Source organism: Pimephales promelas, chromosome 16 (genome assembly GCF_988280905.1).
Source record: "Pimephales promelas chromosome 16, fPimPro1.hap1.1, whole genome shotgun sequence".
In the NCBI taxonomy this organism is placed as follows: domain Eukaryota; kingdom Metazoa; phylum Chordata; class Actinopteri; order Cypriniformes; family Leuciscidae; genus Pimephales; species Pimephales promelas.
Window position 1 is genome coordinate 22,163,367 of NC_142784.1, and position 20,934 is coordinate 22,184,300.

The window sequence follows — 20,934 nt, forward strand, 5'->3', positions numbered from 1 at the left end:
TCCATGTTGCTTTATCGTTGGAAACTGCATAGCTACAGTACCATAAAAAATACTGCATAACTCATATTAAAGAAAAGCACATGAAATATTCAGAACAAAGTTTCATCTTTATTTACATCTCATTTAATTACACACCATTCACCATTCAAAACACTGATGACGTCGTAGCAACAAACTGTTTGCTGGGCATAAACAGGTTTATTTGTGCAGTTCTTTCTCTCTCGAAAGGAATTGCACTTGTGTAATTTACATATAGTTGGCAACAATTCGATATGTACAATCATTGTAGTATAAAAAAAGAAAGAAAAATAAACATCAGCACAAACATAGAAAAGTTAGACACATTTGTTCAAAGTCAAACACACCCAAACATTTACATTCAAGCATGACAATCAACATCAAGCAACATTTAATTACGATTTTGTTGGTAATGGGATCAGCAACTAATTAAATCATAGACAATTTTCCCAATTATTTGCCCTGTATGAATGATCAGTCTGGCACAGAATGATATGAATTATACATAAAAACCTGAATCTTCCATTGAATTTTAATAGGATGTTAATAGAATTCTTTTTCATTCATTTCCTGAATATGTCAACTACATGATTGGTAGTAATGACCGCACTGCTTATTCTGATCTTTCTGTGATGCCTGAGAGTGGGTAAACAAAATAAATATTTTCATTGGATGGATCTTAAAACAAAAATAAATAATTTTTTTCTTCTTTTTTTTTTAAAAATGAACAAAATAGGGACAACATTTTGAAGAGTGCACATTAAGACAAAAAAAAATACAAACACACAGACTAAACACTATCATGTCCAAAGTGGAGTTATTATTAAACGTTTCACCGTATTCCCCAGAATATTAAACAAGAGAAATGGGAAGGCAGTAAATGAGCACGAGTTTGTCTGCTATGTATCGAATGAATAACCTTTATAACTAATGTGCAATGGTGGTGAGAAAAAGCTTAAATGCAAATATCTACATTTAGCAAGTTCAAAAACCTCAGTCTGAGATGTTTAATGCTACTGTTTAAATCTGTTATACATACTTGCATGAAATACCATACTAATTGGATGAATAAATGGTATAATGTAAAATATTTGGGCCATTTCACTTGCTGTATGACAGCAGTCTGTTTATCATAATAAATTTATGATGACGCCAATGAGCAAACCAGATTCTCAAACCAAACGATTCCGGACTTTGACACGGGTCCACAGAGAAAAGGGGAAGAAAATTTCATTTACACTACAAAATTGTCATCCTCACAACTGCAGCGTCCATGCAACCTTAATTCTAACAAGGCACAGTGTTTCATAATCCTTTTTTTAAGATGGATTGTAGCTGTTTGATTTCCTTTATAAATGGTAGTGGACCAGTATTACACAGACCTAGAAAACTAAGCAGGCTGGTTAAGAGCAATGGTCAATTGCATACACTACAGTGCGAAATGCTTGCCCGATTTCATCTGGGCATTAAAGTGCATCCCGCAGTGGTTCTCGGGATTTAGATGGTTTGGACAATAATGGTGCTGGCCTTGAGCGCCCTCTACTGGCCCTGCAGGCAGTGGACAGACTCAGAGGATGAGAAGGTCTTAAATTTTGTTGGTGTATAGTGTATCCTCGTCACTTTCACTCTCATCTTGAAATTCGTGGCTCAGGAGAGACTTTTTGGAGCCCATAGACATGAGGCGGATCTCATCATCATAGTCGTCCCTGTGCTGCCGTAGCCGATGGAATCCGTCCTTTTGTCTGTTGGACTTTGCTGAGCAGACGCACCAGATGATGCAGGCTGTCACAACCAGGGCCGTCATTGCGGCAGCTGTGGGATTGGGTGAAGAAAAAGACAGCCATTGAAAATTAGCATATCAACAAAGTTTTTCTTTTTTAAATGGCCTCTTGCCGTGAGCGATTTGATCTGCCTACCTGCACTTGCCACGACTAATTCTCTTGGCAGGCCAAATATATCGTTCTCCATGTCAAATTCGATAATAATGGAGCTTGCAGCTTCAAAAGGTGACACAGACACCTGAAAAGAACACAGGTACAGTGACAAAAATGTATGCATATAGATAGCGTTTCTCATTTAAAATGTATAGTATATTATTAGACAATAAAAATGAATTTTAAATTAGACCATCTTCTTCATTACATTGAATTGTACATTATACATTTCTGTTAAATTAAACTAAATGTTCTGTATTACAAATATTCACATAAAATAATCAAATAAAATGTATGGTATATAGGCCTATGTCACACTTCCTGCTTCCAGAACGCAGAGTAGGGGTATCAGATCTTCCGGTCAAAAGTATTTCTCGATAAGGATTTAGATTATCAGCCCTAATGTAAACCATCCGAGGTAGACTGACCACGAGCTATGAGGCTGTGAAACGAAGGTTTTTGCTCCTGTTGAAGTTATAAGTTCGTATGAAATCAACCTTGTTTAAAGAAAAACATGTTTTATCCGTGATCTTATGAATAAAAACTACACTACCCACAATCCTAAGCATAGTAGCAACGTCTGCTGATTGGTCCAACTCGCTGTTACCATAGAAACGTTTACCTTACTGGCTAGTGTACCGGGTTCTGTTACTCTGCATCAGAACGTAGACAGTCATTCCTCTTCTTTCAAGCTTTCCCACTTGAGAGTTTTCATTTACCATCTGAACCACATCGTCATAAGTGACTTCAGACAGGTTGCGGAGAGATTTGGTCCAGCGGTATCTATCGGACTCCACCATTGCAAAAAAAGCTAAGCGGAAGAGCCGTATCCCTACTAAAAGACGTACTACCGGTCTTCAATTTTTTCGTGACATAGGCCTATTATTAGACAATTCAACTATCTCCATTATTATACTGCATTGCATATTATAGAGCGTGGTTAATATTGTGAATAATAAACAGGAAAAAAAGGAAGACAAAAAAAATGTGTAAAAAAAACCCCAGCAAAAACAAACACTCACCTTCTGGGATTGCTGCTGGTAGCCGTCAGCCACCGCTTCAATATTGTGTAAACCAGGGGCCAGAAGGGCGTGGAAATATCCTCCCTCACCGGTGAAAACTCGAACACCACCATTCAATACTATTATAGCACCCACGATGGGCTTACCGTTCTTATCCTTGACCACTCCACGAACCCCTTTGTGCACCTAAAACAGAAGAACCAGCTTCAGCAAGGACTAGCTGAGATTCAGTGGAGGGAGATGAATAGAGGCAGAACGGACAACAACAGACTGACCTCAACCAGCATGCTCAGAAGAGACTTCCTGTTCTCGGCCCAAAGCGTGGGCAGCATTTCAGGCAGTGGGAACAGGCAGCAGCTGGTGTAGACAGTCAACTCAGGACAGTGACCAAAGTCCACACTGAAGTCCTACAACATGGAAAGAAAGTAATCAGAGGGTCAGGGAAAATACTGAGGTATTAAGATTTTAAAAATTACTGTCAACTAGTTAGTAATGTCCCAAAAATGGGGTTCTGGTCTGTTCTGATTGGATCGCAGAGAGCAGTGAAATAAGCAATGCTAAATGCAAAATATTAATTTAGAACAGCAAAATGCTTCCCGTATCTTTTGTTCTTGACATCCAAATCTGTGTCCCCAATCAAACTTTATGGTGTGCTTGCACACATTTGTGTCACTTGGAAGAAGCTAGCCATATTAGACGGATACTCAAAATTAACCGGTCTACCATTCAAAAGTGTGGGGTCAGTACGATTTTATTTAATAGAAAACGCATTTTTTTTGCAAAATACTGTAAATACATTTATAATGTGACAAAAGATTAAAACGTTATAATAAATGCTGTTCTTTTAAACTTTATATTCATCAAAGAATCCTCAAAAAAAAGTCATGATTTCCACACAAAAATTTAACTCCACAACTGCATAAAAAATAAATGTTTCTTGAGCACCAAATTAGCATATTAGAATGATTTCTAAAGGATCATGTGACACTAAAGATTGGAGTAATGACTGATTTGCCAACACAGAACTAAATTACATATCAAAATATTTTGAATTTATTTAGAATGGCAATAATATTTCACTATATTACAGTTTTTACTGTATTTTGATCAATACTGCTAAAAAAATCTTACCAACCCCAATATTTTGAATGGTAGTCTATGCAAAGTACAAGAAAATCCACAATACAATAAACAGATTAATTTGCAACTTTTATGTGGTGAAATATTGGCTGCTGACATTTCATATTAATAATGATTAATAATAGCATATTGTTAAAAATGTTAATAATAATATAAATACATTTACATTTTAAAATTTAAACCTTTTAATATTTTAAAAGAAAGCTTTTATTTCTTATAATCAGCAGTTTTAGTACATTGCTAGGTTCTGAAGCAAAACCAGTTTATAAGCGGTATTAATGCGTGTTTCAGTGATCTGTTCTTCCCTGTTAAGACTTCGGCTTTTAAACTACCTTCATGCTTCCCATGTGACTGTGCCACTCTGCTGCTCGAAGGACACCATCAGGAATGTTGCTCACTGGGGGAGACAAGGAGAAAGACAGAAATAATTTATAACATCAACCTAAAAATGGTTCATCTACCTATAAATTTAACAGAGCAGAAGCTCTGAAATTGCTCACTGAGCATGCTGAGCATTTTTTTGTTACTAAAGAGATAAACAGTTGTTTAAAAAACTTGAAGTATGAAAGAAAATCAGCATACGTTGGCTGCTGTTTGGGCATCCAGTATTGCCCAAGTGCATTGTAGGATGGTTTTTTGCATACACAGTTGCCAAATATCTCAGCGTATCGTCATTTTCGACTGTTATTAAGAAACAAGGGGGGGAAAACAAAGAAATAAACAAATCAGAACACAGATGCAATAAATGTGTAATTTCATAAAGCAGAGGATGAGTCAAAACATACCAGATTGCACTGGTTTGTCATATGGGTAGGTGACCAGAACAGAGCCTCCATCCAGAGCCACAGAGAGAGAGAAGCCTTTTTCCTGGATCAGATCCATCACAGCGCGCGTCTCTGGCTGAGGCTCTGCATTACGCTGAGAAGCATTCCCTACAGAAGGACACATAAACAGTCAGGCGTCTTGTAGACTAAGCAGTGTGGACCGTTGTCATTGACACACACGTTATTGAAATGTAAGGTATAATTTGAATGCAATCCCACCGAAGAAGTCAGTGTCAAGGTCCTTGCCGTGAAAATTGTTCATGCCAACAGTGGAGGTGCAGTCTTTCTCTTTCGCCATCTCACGTCCATCTGGGTTGATGCTGGGCAGGATAACAATTCTGGTCTCATTTATGAGCTAAAGAAAGAGGTACAGATTAACCTTCATGTACTTACATTTAAATTATTCTGGTTGGTTTCAACAAAATTAACTTGGCTTGAAATTATATAATTGACTAATAAGGTAAGCTTTTACAGTCATTTTCTGTGGTAATCAATAACACGAATGCTGTCAATACCCGCAGAAAATTAATTTGACTTGTACTTGGAGGGAAATCTACTTAAAATGAGACTTACAATAGTCTAAGTCCATAGGATAAGCATGGCATATGCGTTTATCTTTTTTTTTGTTATCATATGTGATACATCAGGCTTTTATGGCTCATATAGTATGATATAACAAATATGGAGATCATATTCAAGAAGGGGGGAAAACAGCTACATTTTTTTCATCAAAAACATAGTTTATATTTCCAAAAAGTAAGAGGAAGTTCCGATTGTGATGTAAATGAATGAGATCTTTATAACAGTAAACACTCTATACCTCCCAATAATGCGTCTTAGTAAGATGATATTTAAATGCTTAGTTTTATGATCAGAGCTCTAAAGTTTTTAATTGTGGGTGTGTAGAACATATAATTAAATGAAATACAAGATATTCTTAAACTTAAAAGTATGCTTTTAGAATTATACTAAAAGACATTTTACTTGCTAAAAAGTATGAAAGACCAATCAGATGATAGAAGGCATGTAGCTAGCAGATTGTGAACAACAGGTTTTTCAGCAGAGTTTTGATCATATTGATAATTTAGAGGCTTTAGAGATTTGCTCATCAAACATGACACATCAGGCTTTATATGAAACATTTTTTATAGATAGTTGAACTTGTATTTAACCCAAAGCATTTCTTATTGCTATTTTGTTCTTAAATAGTGTTGTTTTATGCCCAGTGGAACAGGGTTACGTTTCCCAAAAATATCATTAGCCAACTATGGATGCAAGTTCCGTTGAATTGCGTTGGTAGTGATGGAACTTGTGACTATAGTTGGTTTTGGGAAACACACCCCTGGTTAGGAGGATCATACAGTAACCATCAAGGGCATAACTTTTGCACAAGAAAAGCAACTCACCTTGGTGATGGCTGCATTTTTGCCGTAGTTAACACAGAGACTGGCAGCAAACTCCAGAAGCAGCTCCGTGCCCACTGGGGCATTACCATGGATACCTGCCACAAACCGGATCTTGGGCTCTGATGGTTCTTGGACTTTAGGGTTGTTGGAGATCTCCAGAGCCCAGATGGTTCTGAACTCCACACTTTGACCAAGACTTCATATGGGAAAAAACATTTATCACATCAGTGCAATTGTTTGACTTAAAGGTGCCATATGTAATAATTGAGGTAAAAATATCCCAAAAATGAGCTACACGCATCAAAAGAATGAGAAGAAATAAGTGCAATGATGTAATTAAAAACCTGATAAGTTATAGTGCTGCCGAGATATAAACCTAAATTAGCATGCTAAATTACTAACCCCGGCCCGGCAGGTGTCGTAATACCAGTTTCGGCCATGCGAGGGGGTATGCGGGGCGGGCAACATTACCACCAGCCAAACTGCAATAGACGAGTAACTCGCGCGGCTTGTGTGTGTACTTGAACCTGATGTCAGTCGTTTGGAAATACAGCCCAATACTACATTTCAGTTCAGGGAAGAGTTCAAAAAATGATTGGTCGACATTATGCATGAGGAATACATTTTGGTAAGTTGTAGCATACTGTATCTTTCAACAGAGTTCGTGTTCTTTCCATTAGCTAGTAACGTTAGAGATGATCGGTTCATGTGCGCTAGGGATCTGTCGTGTAACATGTACAAGCGCCAAAACGGTATTTATTGTTTGAATTGCCTAATAAAATTGACAGAATCGGAGAGCTTAACTAACCTGCTTGCTAAGTGTTAACTGCATGTGTCTCACGGTGAATTTGTGAGAGTTGGCAGCTCTGAATGGCGCTAGCTTGATCAACATCAGCGAATGCTGTCTGTCAAATTAATTCAAACTAACAATAAAAGTGTAATATGAACAAAACGAATACCGTAAACTTAAAATAATAGCCCGCAGGCTTTTATTTTCCCATATCGTCAAAATGCACCAGCTTGTTTTTGAGACAGGCGTCTATGAGATGGTCTCTGATCTCTAAAAAATCTCCAAATGCTCCACGTGAAACTGCGGTCTTCCGACCTTTTACTATCGTGTCAAATGATTTGAATAATATGCGGAGAAAGAGAGCAAAACAGTGCTCGCTTGTGTTGTTTGAAGACGTGAGAGTGCGCGGCCGCGCCACAACACATTTTCTGGAGGTATACTGCCCCCATCTGTTATGGAATATGGAATATTTTTTGATTTTTAGTTCCAGATGGCACCTTTAACAAAATGTTTTACTTTAGTTACATATTTTAATCCATTAGAAACTGACACAGACTGTTACAAACCAAATGCTGAAATTACCATAACAGTAGCATTCAAAAGTATGGGGTTGTTAAGCTTTTATAATGTTTTTGAAAGAAGTCTCTAATGCTCATCAAGGCTGCATTTATTTGATAATATTGTGTATATGTACAAACAGTAATATTGTGAAATAAAACAAGATATAAAATTTAAAGCTGCAGTTAAAGTTTTTATGTTATTTCCTCTTTGTCACCATCTCTGTTTGAAATCTGCAATTGCAGTCATTTGCAGAATTACCAACTTTATGTGAGTTGTACCTCGGCACGGCACAGCACGGATGAATTCAAATTTTCAAAATTTTCAAATTTTTGAATGGTACTGTACTTACCTCTTCCCTGGTTAGTTATTTAAACGTTGTGACATTAAATTTGATTCAGCACAGACTATGATTTTCAAAAATTACTTCTGAGACTAAGTTACACTTCACACAGTAACTTCATTGTGTACTGAATGCAGAGAAATTAATCTCTCTCATTCCCAAAGAATCGCCCTTTGGGGTTTATGGTCACAGAAACACACAGGATTCAGTTCAGGCATGTCTGCAGAGATCAGATAAACTGACTCATGCTTTTGTTCAATTTAACAGGTGTTCTCTGAGGGAAAAGCATGGCACACATGTAAAAAAAAGCTTTCCAGAGAACTTCTGTGTTTAAGGTCCCTCACGATCATGGAGTTTGTTAACACTGAATCCAACGTGCAAAATGTCTGTGAGATGCATAAGAGATCTGTACCTGTGAAGTGAGGTAATCTCCGGGAAGTTCAGGGTGAGGCTGCGCAGGAACTCTGAAACTTCTCTGTACCGTCGATAACGGAAGCTGCTCTGGGTGGGAGTGTCCTTGATCAGCTGGTCTAGACCGGATTCTCCTGACAGCAGCTTGATGAGGTTCTGGAACTCCTTCACACTGGGATCCAGAATTGGCGTTGAGCCTTCCGTCTTCTGTCCAGTTGGGTAACTGTGTATCCGGGTCAATGTGAAATTAACAACCTCCACTCCTTCCTTAGGCACGTTGACATAGGTGCTAACTGTTGAGTAGCTAAAAAGATGGAAAGAGAGAATATCAGTAATTTACAGTCTTAAAGCCAATTCACAACGCAAAGACAAACGCTTGGCGAATCAGCGTGTTACCCCTGTTGGCATCTGTCTGGGTTTTTTTTCACTAAATATGTTCAATCAGAGTTTGGGGCAGTCTGAACATGACAGTTATTTTTCATATTGTTTGTTGGTGTTTGTCTGTGCGCTGTGAATCTGCCTTTATGCAAAAAGGAAAATATTAAATAAATACCATTGATGCTAAAAAACTCTTTATAATGATACATACATAAATATAATGATTATTTATCTAAACTAATTGTAAATGATTGCATATCAAGTATCTGTATATGAAAGTCTCTATATATGAAAATAATTCAAAGCTATCCACAAGTTTCCGAGGGGCGCTCATGTAAAAAATAAAGTGGGTGAAACTTCCGGTGAGGCGGCGGAAGTAGCATTCCAATGGTATTTTGTGTGTTAGTTAGCGAAGAGGCTAGCTGTTTTTCGGAGAATTATTTTACTATTTAAAGACGCAAATCTTTATGAGAGATGTCGTTACGGAGCTCAGGGACAACATGTGCTGTTCGCAGTTGTATGTATAACAGGACTAAACTAATTCAGTGTCTTAAACGGGATTGTTTTGAACATAAGCTGAAAACGAAATCACAGTGATCCTACCAACGACTGAAGTTTCCATCAACCTCCCAAAAGACAACGAATCATCCTGTGTATTTGTTTAAAATCTTAATATTCTATAAACTCTATCAGCATGTGATTGGCTGTTCACTACTGATGTTACACCTAAACTCAGGATCAAAGTGTTGACAGAATACCAAATGTGCCAGTTAATGTATTCAAGTAGCATATTCATTTATAATTTTGAATAAACTCCAAAGGACAATGACTAAGTGTGTATTTTTTATTTTAATTGTTTGTCAGCTCGCACAACTGTCTGTCAACATGCCTTGATCAGTATTGATTATTAATAATGTTATTATAATACTCCCAATCAACTACTGCGGAGGTAAAGGTACTGTTATTTCACCCTTTTGAATTTCGTTGAGGTTGTGTTCCCACATCGTTAGCTAGTTTGGATCGCTATAACTTGAATGACTGTCAACTGTTGAATGAACGAGTGTCAAGCATGTCAAGTAGCGCATTGTTTACTTCAAACCGGAAGTCGCGCCCACTTTTGACGCAAGGCCTCATGGGGCGTAGGAAACTTGTGGCTATTACATTATTGTTGCAGTCAGATAAGTAAAACTTTTAAAATACATTACAAAACGTGGCTTAATAAGTTGATATATAGTTACCGTATTATAGTTACAAATATTTTTGTTGTTTATACATTTGTTACTAAACAAAAGCATATCACAACATATTTAACGGCCTCTGTAAGCTTCCATATGTTTTAATTTGGTGCTACAGTTAGTGCAGAAAATTCATGAAAGTACCCTTGGGCAGAGACTTTCAGAAGGTATTTTCCTGGGACGAGTAAGCGCCAGTAATCTCCTGCGATGTTGGATGTGATGGAGTGATTGATCGAGTCCACAGTGATGGTCGCATTGGGGATGCCAGATTCATCTTTGCTGTCGATTACCATTCCTTTTATCCCACGGTGGACCTGAACATTAAACAAATCATTTTAAGGTGTGTGGCAGAATAGAGATGAAAAAAATAAAATAAAGAAACAGCCAGACTGTTTGACCTGATGAATGAACTGCAGAAGTGATTTGCGGTTTTGTTCCCAATAGTTTGGCAGGTCTGTCGCTGGTGGGTATTTGTAACAACCCAGTTCAATGGTCACCTCAAAGCAGTTAGTGTTGACGTAGTTCCAATCCTGCATCCCTCCTGATGGAAAAGCACATAATGCACATTTATAGTTTATATTTAGGAGGGCTGTGCAAACATTAATTGCGATTAATCGCATCCAAAATAAAAGTCTGTGGTTACAGAATATATTTGTGTGTGGTGTATCTAATTATTTTGTATATATAAATACACACACGCATGTATATATTTAAGAAAATGTGTTATTCATATATATTATTATGATTATGTATTTATATAATATAGATTATGTATATATATATATATATATATATAGAATTTAAGCGCAAATAATTCTTAAATATATACATGCATACATAGGTATTTATATATACAAAATAATTATATACAGCACACACAAATATATTATGTAAACACAGACTTTTATTTTGGATGCGATTAATTGCAATTAATTTTTGCACAGCCCTAATATTTAGTTCTTATTGAAGCACTTTTTCATTTAATACAACTTTTTTCTGGATGTAATTTTAGGATGTCAATTTCAACAAAAGGCCATCTGTCCATTAGTCAAGTGTCTGTCAGTATGTCAACATAAAAAAAATGTCCTTTTCTAGTTATAAATTCCCGTAATCTAGCGCTCACCGTGGACATTGTACCATGCAGCGCCATTGGTGATGCCATCTTTAAAGTGTTCTTCGTACAGAAGCAGCTCCTTACAGGGCTGACCGTCATGCATTTGAGCGTTTTCCTGAAAAAAAAAAAAATGTTTTACAGGCCATTGATTTAATTTTTAATGATTAAATATTCTTAAAGGGATACTCCACCATTTTTTCATATTAAACTATGTCATTCCCTTAACTAAGACGAGTTGATACATACATACTCTCCTCTCAGAGTGTGCACTCAATCGCTCTGGCGCGCGAAACACTTTGATAGCACTTAACTAGCCCAGTTCATTCAATATGGGCCAAGCAGAGAAGTGACCAAACACCTCCACGTTTTCCCTATTTAAATAAAGTTACAAGAGTAGTGTAACTCGACCAAGAATGGTGACACAAAATAAAACATTGCACTTTTCTACCCATGTAAAGTATGGCGGAATACCACAGCAAGTGCTTGGGAGTTCAAAAAATCAAAACGGTGGCGTATCCCTTTAACGACGTAATTTCATTTCACAGAAAAAAGAAAGCCAGATATTCACCTGAGAGTAAGCGAGAGCCAACATCCTGAACATGTCATCATCTGAGGACTTGCTGTATCTGACAACATCTTCTAGATTATCATCAAATGGATAGTTCACCACCAGAGAGCCTGATAGAGATTTATCTAGAGGTTATCCGTCTGTGTTTAGCATGCTTCCAATCAAACAGAACCATTATAAATTAGGACCTACCTCCATGAAGGTTGGCAGACAACACAAACGGGTAGCTCTTTGCCCAGTTCATAACAGCAATGGTCTCTGGCTGTCTGGGATCTGTGATGAGGTTAAAACGGTCAGGAAAGTTACGGTTCAGGTCATAGTTGTTAGAGTTGTTACGTCCCAGGATGCCATCAATATCTCCTGCACAAAATAGAGTGTTTTCGTTACGGTTCCATCTTCCTGCAGTTATTATGCTGCTCCAAGTCAAGTCACATTTATTTATATAGCGCTTTTTACAATACAGATTATATCAAAGCAGCTTCACAGTGATAACATGAAAATAATACAACACAGATCAATATTGTAGAATATTAAATGTCCCCAAAAAATAAATCAGTCTGTGGGAGCAGCATCACAAACTATGGGAACACAGAGAGAAAATAACAATAATAATAATAATAATTAAATAGAATTAATAATAATAATTAATCATTTATTTTTTATTATTATTGAAACATGTTGCCATTATGTTCTCATAGTTATGATGTTGCTCCCACAGACAGACTTTTTTTTACAAACATTACATAAATAAATAAAATGTATTCTTATTAATAATAATATTATTTTTAAAAACATGTTGCCATTCTGTTCTCATCGTTATTATGTTGCTTCCACACAGACAGAAACAAATAGTAATAATAATAATAAACAACAGTATTATTTTCTGTCTTTTTTGTTTGGGAGAAACATTACATCAATAATAATATTAATAATCTACTTATATAATAATATATTTATATTAATTATATTATAATATTGGTACAAACAGAATGATGAAAAAAGACAGATACATTTAACTCTTTCCTTGCCAGTGTGTGTGTGTGTGTTTTTTTGTTTGTTTTTTTTAGTGCCAGCATTTTCGATCATTTTCGCAAAATTTTGATGGTCCTCAGCATATTTTTTATGAATATCTGAACATGCCATATATCAAAAGATAGAACAGATTCTCTGCTTTTTTTTCTTTTTTTTTTTTTAAAAGAAGCCTTTTCTTCTATCTTAATGCATTCTTTTTTTATCATCACTTGAATGTGGTTGAGTTTGATAAAAAAGCAACATTTTGAGCAAAAAGCTGAAAAAAATTGCATTTTTGTCAAAAACTACATCCAGATCGGATTCAGAAAAATGATCAAAACATAGATGGAGAAGATCCAAGTCCATCGTTTTTTAGAGTTGAGAAGACCTTACCTTCTTGGGACATTTCGTATCCATCCGGGTTCATTGAAGGCATGATGTGGATACGCGTGGAATCGACGAGCTGGGTGACTTCAGGGTCAGTGCCATAGTTGCGACACAGGTACTCGATGAGGTTGAGGAGCAATTCACGACCAACCACCTCATTGCCGTGCATGTTACCAATATACTTAAACTCTGGTTCACCTGGTGAGGAAAGACAGGGGTCAGTTCACTTTAGAAGTAGGTTGACTTCTAAAGATGTGTGTTAATTAAAATGACATAAAAATGTGTGGGAAATACCTAACTCATGGACACCAGGATTGTCGGAGATCTCCATGACCCACAGGAGACGCCCCTGCACAGATTTGCCGATGTAATACAGTCGTGTGATGGAGCTGTACTCAGAGCTGAATTTCTTCAGGAACAGCTCCATGTCACTGTAGGAATGATGGCGGAAGTCCTGGGGCTGGAACGTAACCCTGGAGCCCTGCTTTTCATCTGCTGCTGCTTTGCTGGTGCTGGTGCTGCTGTCATCTGAAGAGGTGTCAGTGAGGGACTCTGGGATTGAGAGGGTGGTCAGATTCTCATCAGTCTCAGCCACGAGGGTGATGTTCAGCTCAGTTGCTTTTCCCTCATGCACCTCCACCCCAGCCACGGACATGGGAACATAGCTACATAAACACAAAGATTGGGATAAAACACATAGAAAAAACACTTCAACCTGAAGGAGTCTCAGAGCATATTGTTAGTTGAAATAAATAACAAATAAAAGCCATTAGTAGGACTGGATATTGAAACAGATTTTCCCATTTGATTCTGATTCAATTATATCTCAATTGATTAGGGTATATTTCATGTACGTTTTATTTACGTGTGAAAGAAATTCTCTTTCTGCTAATACTGTAAATTATACAAGGCAATGTTTCATTAAAGGTACTGACTTTCTAGGGACATTGACATTTGTTTCACAAATGTTTCTGATTTGCTAAAAAAGAACCAGCTTATAAGAGGCATTTGTCTGTGAATTTGACTATATAGACCTTAGTCATGGCAGCAGCATATTTAATTTTGGACAGGAATGAAAATGAGGCAGAGAGGAGGGACAGAATTACAGTGCGTTCAAAGAATTGTACTATTGTTTAACAAACCAATTGTCCAGCTGATAAAAAATCCACAAAAACTCCATAAAACAGCTTTGAAAGTTGCATGATCTAGGGCCTTTATACTGAGCGTGACTGTACATTTATCCCTCACAGCCCTTTTCATTCGTGTTAAATTCAATTTGCTATCTAACCTGACTAAAGGTCCATTGATCATGATTTGGTTCACTAGGAAAAAAATCTGGTTCTTAAGAGTCATTTGTTCGAGAATCGGACTACACTGATCTGTTTTTGATTCACTAAAAAGAATGAGCTCATAAGAGTCACTTGCGTGTGAATCTGACTACATTGGACATGTCGAATTGTTTTTAAGAACTGGTTCATACAAGTCATTTTTTGAATTAGACTACACTGGTTGACTGCAACTATTTTTTTATTTTTTATATTAATTTTATAAAATTAACAACAGGGCCCAAACTCTGCACTTCGGCAGAAAACAGTGATATCTGCAGGACAGGCAACGCTGTACATTTTCAAACAGCAACTGAACAATGGCACTGAGTAAAATATCTTTTTTTAAATATCAACATTGGGATGTAGATGCTAGAATAGAACAAAAATTGTATAATTTAACCCAGCCATCAGGCCTCTGATAAAGGGATTTTCCTCAGAATATTGAATGCGTGTGTACAGTTTTCCTCATAAATATGCACTACATCATATTCCATACTTACCCCGGGGCTACAGCTGTGATGGTGTAGATGCCAGGCAGTAACAGGCGATAGTAGTCACCAAAGTGTGCAGTGGTCACATTGTGGTTGATGCCAGCAACCATTATCACAGCATCTGCGAGAGGGGCTTCATTCTTGGCGGCTCTCACAAAACCACGCACTCCAATATGAATCTGAGCACATACACAAGGCAGAAACTCTGAAAACGAAGCCACACTGACATTCTTGTAGGGCTCATTAAAAACTCACCATGCATGTCGTTGTTAGCACATCAAATTCTCTTACCTTCTCCATGTAGGCCAGCAAGGCCTCCCGATTGTTGTCCCATTCTGTTCTGAGTTGAGATGAGGGTGGGTACTTGCAGCAGCTGAGCTCCATAGTGATTTCCAAACAGTTCCCCTTTAGGTAATTGTAATCCTGCATACCCCCTAGTAAAAAGTAAGGACAAATTGTGTACCAAAGGCATGGGATGAATTGACATAGTGGGATTGTCACTGCTTAAACTGTAAACTTCTGCAAACACAAGGGACATCTCAATACAAAGAGTCTTTCAAAAGGTCTAATGTCAAGAATGTTTGGCCAGTTGCAAATGTTAGGAGCATGTAATAAATGTAGGGGTAGGAAATCATTCATGTAAGCCAACCTACTTTTATATCCTTGAAAAAACAACAAGCTCCAACCCATTTTAAGATTGATTTCAGAGAATAAAGAGCTGACGGATATGGGTTAGAATGCATAGGTTACATTGGTCTAAGGTAGAACACACTTTCATCTAACTTTTGGCGACTCCTTCAGATACCAAACCAATGCGGATTTTTTGAAAGTCTGTTTTCTATTTTAATATATTTGAAAGTGTACTTTATCCCTGTGATGGCAAAGCTGAATTTTAAGCATTGTTACTGATTCTTCAATGTCACTTGAAGAGAAAATTCATACTTTTATCAATGTTGAAATCAGTTGGGCTGCTTAATATTTTTGTGGAAACCGTGATACTTATTAAGATTTAAGATTCTTTAGTTTGATTAATAGAAAGTTCAAAAAGGACAGCATGTACTTAAAATATAATTATTTTGTTACATTATTATGTCTTTACAGTCACTTTTGATCAATTTAATGTGGCAGATTCATGTACTTAAACGGTACCATGGCACTGGCAACACCAAGGTCATGGGTTTAATTCCCAGGGATAAAACATACAAAATTAAAGCTGTGGATAAAAGCATTTGCTAAAAGCAGAAATGCAAGAGCAGCCTATAAATGAAGACCCGTTTCTATGAATCATACAGAGCTCGAGGAAATGAGGATCAGAGGAAGCACATCTGTAATCTCTCACTATAAGAGCAGATCAAAACATCAAAATTCAACAAAATCAGCTCAACACATGACAAACTAATGGCAACTCGAGATGGCAATAAGCACTACTCAGATTGTGAGCTTTTTAACAACTAAAAAGGTCTTGATTGTGAAAGACATGGACTTCTGCTCTTTTGCAGAATTGACTTTCTCGGACGGTCAATACAATTGCAACAGTAAGAGATAAAGCCGAGTTCATGCAATGTAATTTCAAGCTAAAAAGACAGTCCACTTGCCAATCATGGCAGTGCCCTGGGCAGCTATTTCCAGTCGTGCAAATTCAGAGGACAGACCAAAAATTCCACAATTGCTCGCAAGTTCGCAACGCTAATCGTTCACGAAGATAACAACAACAACTGAAACTGTTCAAGTTAGTCCGGATAATTCGTGCAGTATAGAGCAAGCCTAACATTGCCTAACAAGTCAAATGACTCTTGTAATCATGGGTGAGGTCAAATGTCTCTGCCCCATGTTTTCAGTCTTTCTATAATATGTGACACTGTATGCTACCAGTCTAGCATGTTTTTAAACGTGTCAGAAGCCCAGTTCCTCTGTTTCCAGAAGAAAGATCCTGTTTTTTAGCACATGATTATTTGTTAATACAACTAAGAAAAGAATAGGTTAAACTTTCTTATTAAACTATAATTCACTCTGGGCCCGGGGTGTCAACACAGAGTGTAGACAGCATTTTAATGTTGCATTTTAACCCTGGGGTCCTATGTTCAAACATCTTATGTTCCTAGGGCGAACCTTATGTTTATGTTGGCCCTAACCCTAACCCTGGGAACATAAGACCATTTGTCATTTGTTCATTAATCTGAGGACCATAGGACCCTGTGAAGAACATAGGAATGACTACCTAGATAAAGCCGGAGTTTGTCATAAAATGATTGAATATTAACTTTAAAAACGCAGCTGGTGGTCTGTAGATCTTCAATTTGTGTTGGGTGTGTACAATCTCAGAAACAGGATTCAGGTCATTGAACAGACTTTAAGACTGGTTTCTATGGTAGAATACCAGCTTCTAAGCAAAGAGAAAACAAAAAGACAAAAAATTATAAAAATACACAAAAATAAAAATAAAAAATAAATGAGAAAAAAACAATTTGAGGCAGTCTGCTTATGCAGTGTTGTTATTAAGTAATATGATTAAAAAATGTTTTCTTTTTTTAAATAAAATAAATATAAATATTAGATGGAAAAACTTCAACATGAAAAGGCTTATTTATTCATTTTTTTAAATTATATCGCATTAAAAACAAACTGAAATTAAATAAGTTAAATTACTAAAATATAAATAAATAAAGCTAAATTGAAATTTATAAAATAAGAAAAATAACAAAATCACATAAAATTACAAAAATTAAAATGTTAAATATAAAACCTAATTCAAAAAATGAATAAATACTACACATAATACTAAAATAACACTGGTCTTATGATCACCCTATGACTTAACCTCCCTGTCAAATGCACCAGTAAAATGTTATAAGGTCAACAACACACATCTTACAGGTGACATTTGCATAGGAATTATGCAGTGTATGAAATTTAATTGTTTAAATTTCATGTTGTATGTTATATTATGTTGTATGTTGTATTTTCAAGGGGTTTTAATGGTCGGCAATTTCTGTCACCACCTCACATGACGACCTTCGGTCCAGACATTCGGGAGAGATTAGGGGTTCACACAGGAGGTACACCCTCCGTAAACAGCACCAAACAAAATGCCACTGCTTTCAATCACCATTAGACTGGTTGAGCAAGTCTTAATGTACATCATGGATCTGATCTGCAAGCTCCAAGGAACATTGTGGATCAGATTTCTTCTGTTTGAAAGTGATAGTTGAGAATATGGACTGCGGAGACTGAGGTTACTTGTAAGGAAAGTAATTAGAGACCACAACAGTACACAAACAGTACAGGTTTTGGATTACTTGCTAGACTATTGTCCAGCATTCCTCCATCTTAAACTTACTTAAACAATAATGCAGCAAACATTATTATGTCAATATTTGAAATATGTGACCAAATGGCATTTGTTTACCAACTCATACTTCCCCATAGGAAATATGCAACGGAATGTTTTGAGTAAAGAAGGATGTGGGTGGAGCCAAATAAAGGCTGTTCCACTGAATTTAACACAGACTAGTAGAAATGACCCCCACCCCCCTACTTATGTTCTCTGAGGAGCAAGAAACAGAAAAGAAATCATTCAAACCAGTCATTTCAAGACCACTGAAGTGAAATTAATTACTCATCATGATGCTATAACTCAGCGGGTGGCATTCAGATAAAGAAAACAAAGGAAAGGGAGGGGGGGGGGGGGATTAAAGCATGGATAGGAATAAGTGTTGCTAACATACCTGCCACATCATACCACTTTGCTCCATTTGTGATGCCATCCTTGAAGGTCTCACTTAAGTTTTCTTCACACTTCGGCTCCCCAGTTTTCATAACAGGGTTATTCTCTGCGTAAACCCGGGCCAAATAACTGAAGAGAGCATCATCGGGCGATCTGCTATAGGTGCCCTCTGTCTCATGGCCAGCTGAGTCATCATAAGGATAACTTGCCACCACTGTCCCACCATGCAGATTGCCAGACAGCACAAATCTAGAATCAGAGAATATCAGATGAGTTTTAATTAACCATTTAACATCTACTTCTCATACACTGGATTAAGACATACAAATATTATTAATAATAATTCAATTCAATAATTCAAGTAAAAAAAAAAAACATTGTACAGCTGAATTAGAACAAAGTATATTTATAGAGATTACACATAAAAAAAGTACAACAAAAAATAGTAATACATGAATAAGTTGTTTGTGATTGCTGGACTACTTTATTATTGTAAGTGCAATCTCTATAAAGTCTCAATCCAGTATTCATCACACAAACAACTAGAAAAACCATCTTAATGAATATAGAGCTCATCTAATTCAGCTCTATAATATTTAATTTTTTTTCCTGATGATTATTAATATTATTACTATGGTAATAATTTACAACAAAGTTTTAATTGACAATGAAAAAACACTTAGTTAATGTTAATTTCAACATTTAAAACATTATTAAAATCAAAAGTCGTTTCTGATGCTTTTATTTAATGGACTCGAGCAACCATGAACTAATAATCAGTAAGGGTAAAGTCTTTCCGTGGTAATGGACATCTGTATTGTTATTACTACCATAAGAAATATTATTTATTACTGTAAAATGTTTAACACTCATTTTTAGTAAATGTATTGTAAAGTAAAATCCTTACTATGATTCAGAAAAGTGAAATATTGTAGAGCTGAGCTGAATTGGAAAAACGTACATTTATTTAGATAATAATTTGCTAGATTTTGCAGGCAAAATACTCAGATTCCTGCAAAACCTGTTGGGAAATATAACATGGTCGCTGTGTTTTTGAAAAGGGCAGAAGGTTTTTTTAATTGGTTTAAGGTGATCTTTAAGATGGATTTTCTAGCAGTTCTTCTGGCAGAAAAAGTTGGGTTCGGTTTGTGAATGGTCTTACTTGTTCTCCAGGATCCACTTCATGACAGCAACACCTTCAGGGTTGTCTTCTGCTTTCACGTCTACCTCTTCAAACTGGTCTGGGAAACTTCTATTGAGGTCGATGTTTTTAGCATTATGCCGACCCTCATCTCTGCCCGTACAATCCCCCTCAACAGACTTCTCAAATCCGTCAGGGTTCATGCTCGGCATGATATAAATATCGGTGGTGTTGAGTAGCTCTGTGACCCGCTGATCTTCTCCGTACTTCTCCAGCAGATACTCCAGTAAGTAGATCAGGACCTGTCGGGACACGGTCTCGTCTCCGTGCATGTTACCCACGTACTTGAATTTGGGTTTTCCTGGTCCATCAAGAGTGGGGTCCTTGGTGATTCTCATTACCCATAGCTCCCTGTTCTCCACTGATTTGCCGATGCTGGTCAGATTTGCGATGTTTGCGTATCTCTGGGCGAGACTTTTAAGAAGGTCAGTAAGTTCGGTGTAATTATAGTATTTATTGTAAGTCTCTGGCTCCTGCTCGCCGAGAGGAGCTGAGTTGATGGAGCTGATATAAACAACAAGCAGAGATAAAACCAACAGCGGGAGTTTATGCGATGAACACAAGTTGTTTACCAAATGTCCCGACATGTTTCCGAAGGCACCTTGACGTATACATGAAATCTTATAAATTGGTCCACCCGGAGTCAGGTTCTTTCTTTAGCCTGACGTCGGGGTATTTGGATAAGAACTTCCTGCTAATGCTTTAACAAAGGGCGGAGTTTTCATGACTGCCGGAGTAGTTTCAAAATAAAAGTCACGACTAACAATCAGATTTCTGCCGTTCGGCTGGAAATGAGAACATGCTGATGTCTGTATTTAACTATTTTAATTACAGAATAGTCGTTGGTTTAATTGATGGTCAGCCAAGTGGACCAACCAATGATCACCATGGACTAGTTTGTTATGTTTATGTAAAATAGGTAATTGTGGAGTTATTAATGTTTTAACGGCAACAACTGTGACTGTTCTCTTTCAAAAAGACAGAGATGCCTTTTTAGATCTGTGAAAAACTTTTAAAAATTCTTCAAGGCCTGAAACCTGAGACAACAAGG

At 36.9% G+C, this 20,934-nt stretch overlaps 1 protein-coding gene across 1 annotated transcript; it reads right to left on the reverse strand.

The window, feature by feature from the left end:
- Positions 1-88: 88 nt before the first annotated feature.
- cpda (carboxypeptidase D, a) lies at positions 89-20,583 on the reverse strand. Its single transcript, XM_039670629.2, has 21 exons — positions 19,845-20,583; positions 18,684-18,931; positions 15,250-15,392; positions 14,968-15,137; positions 13,434-13,804; positions 13,146-13,337; positions 11,934-12,101; positions 11,742-11,851; positions 11,183-11,288; positions 10,458-10,600; positions 10,204-10,373; positions 8,448-8,750; positions 6,345-6,540; positions 5,158-5,293; positions 4,900-5,046; positions 4,697-4,795; positions 4,447-4,511; positions 3,250-3,381; positions 2,975-3,160; positions 1,935-2,037; positions 89-1,830 (listed from the first exon to the last, which is right to left on the reverse strand). The coding sequence occupies exons 1-21, from the start codon at positions 20,468-20,470 to the stop codon at positions 1,604-1,606; spliced, it is 4,041 nt and encodes a 1,346-aa protein (XP_039526563.2). The 5' UTR covers positions 20,471-20,583; the 3' UTR covers positions 89-1,603.
- Between the last annotated feature and the right edge of the window lie 351 nt (positions 20,584-20,934).

What these genes read in the sequence shown, in the direction of transcription:
- cpda (XM_039670629.2), bottom strand. Translation starts at nt 20,470, where the DNA reads ATGTCGGGACATTTGGTAAACAACTTGTGTTCATCGCATAAACTCCCG. An exon ending in CTGAAAGTCTCTGCCCAAGG is followed by an intron (nt 8,751 to 10,203) that starts GTACTTTCATGA and finishes CCATCTTTTTAG; the next exon opens with CTACTCAACAGTTAGCACCT. An exon ending in ATTAGTCGTGGCAAGTGCAG is followed by an intron (nt 1,831 to 1,934) that starts GTAGGCAGATCA and finishes CCAATCCCACAG; the next exon opens with CTGCCGCAATGACGGCCCTG.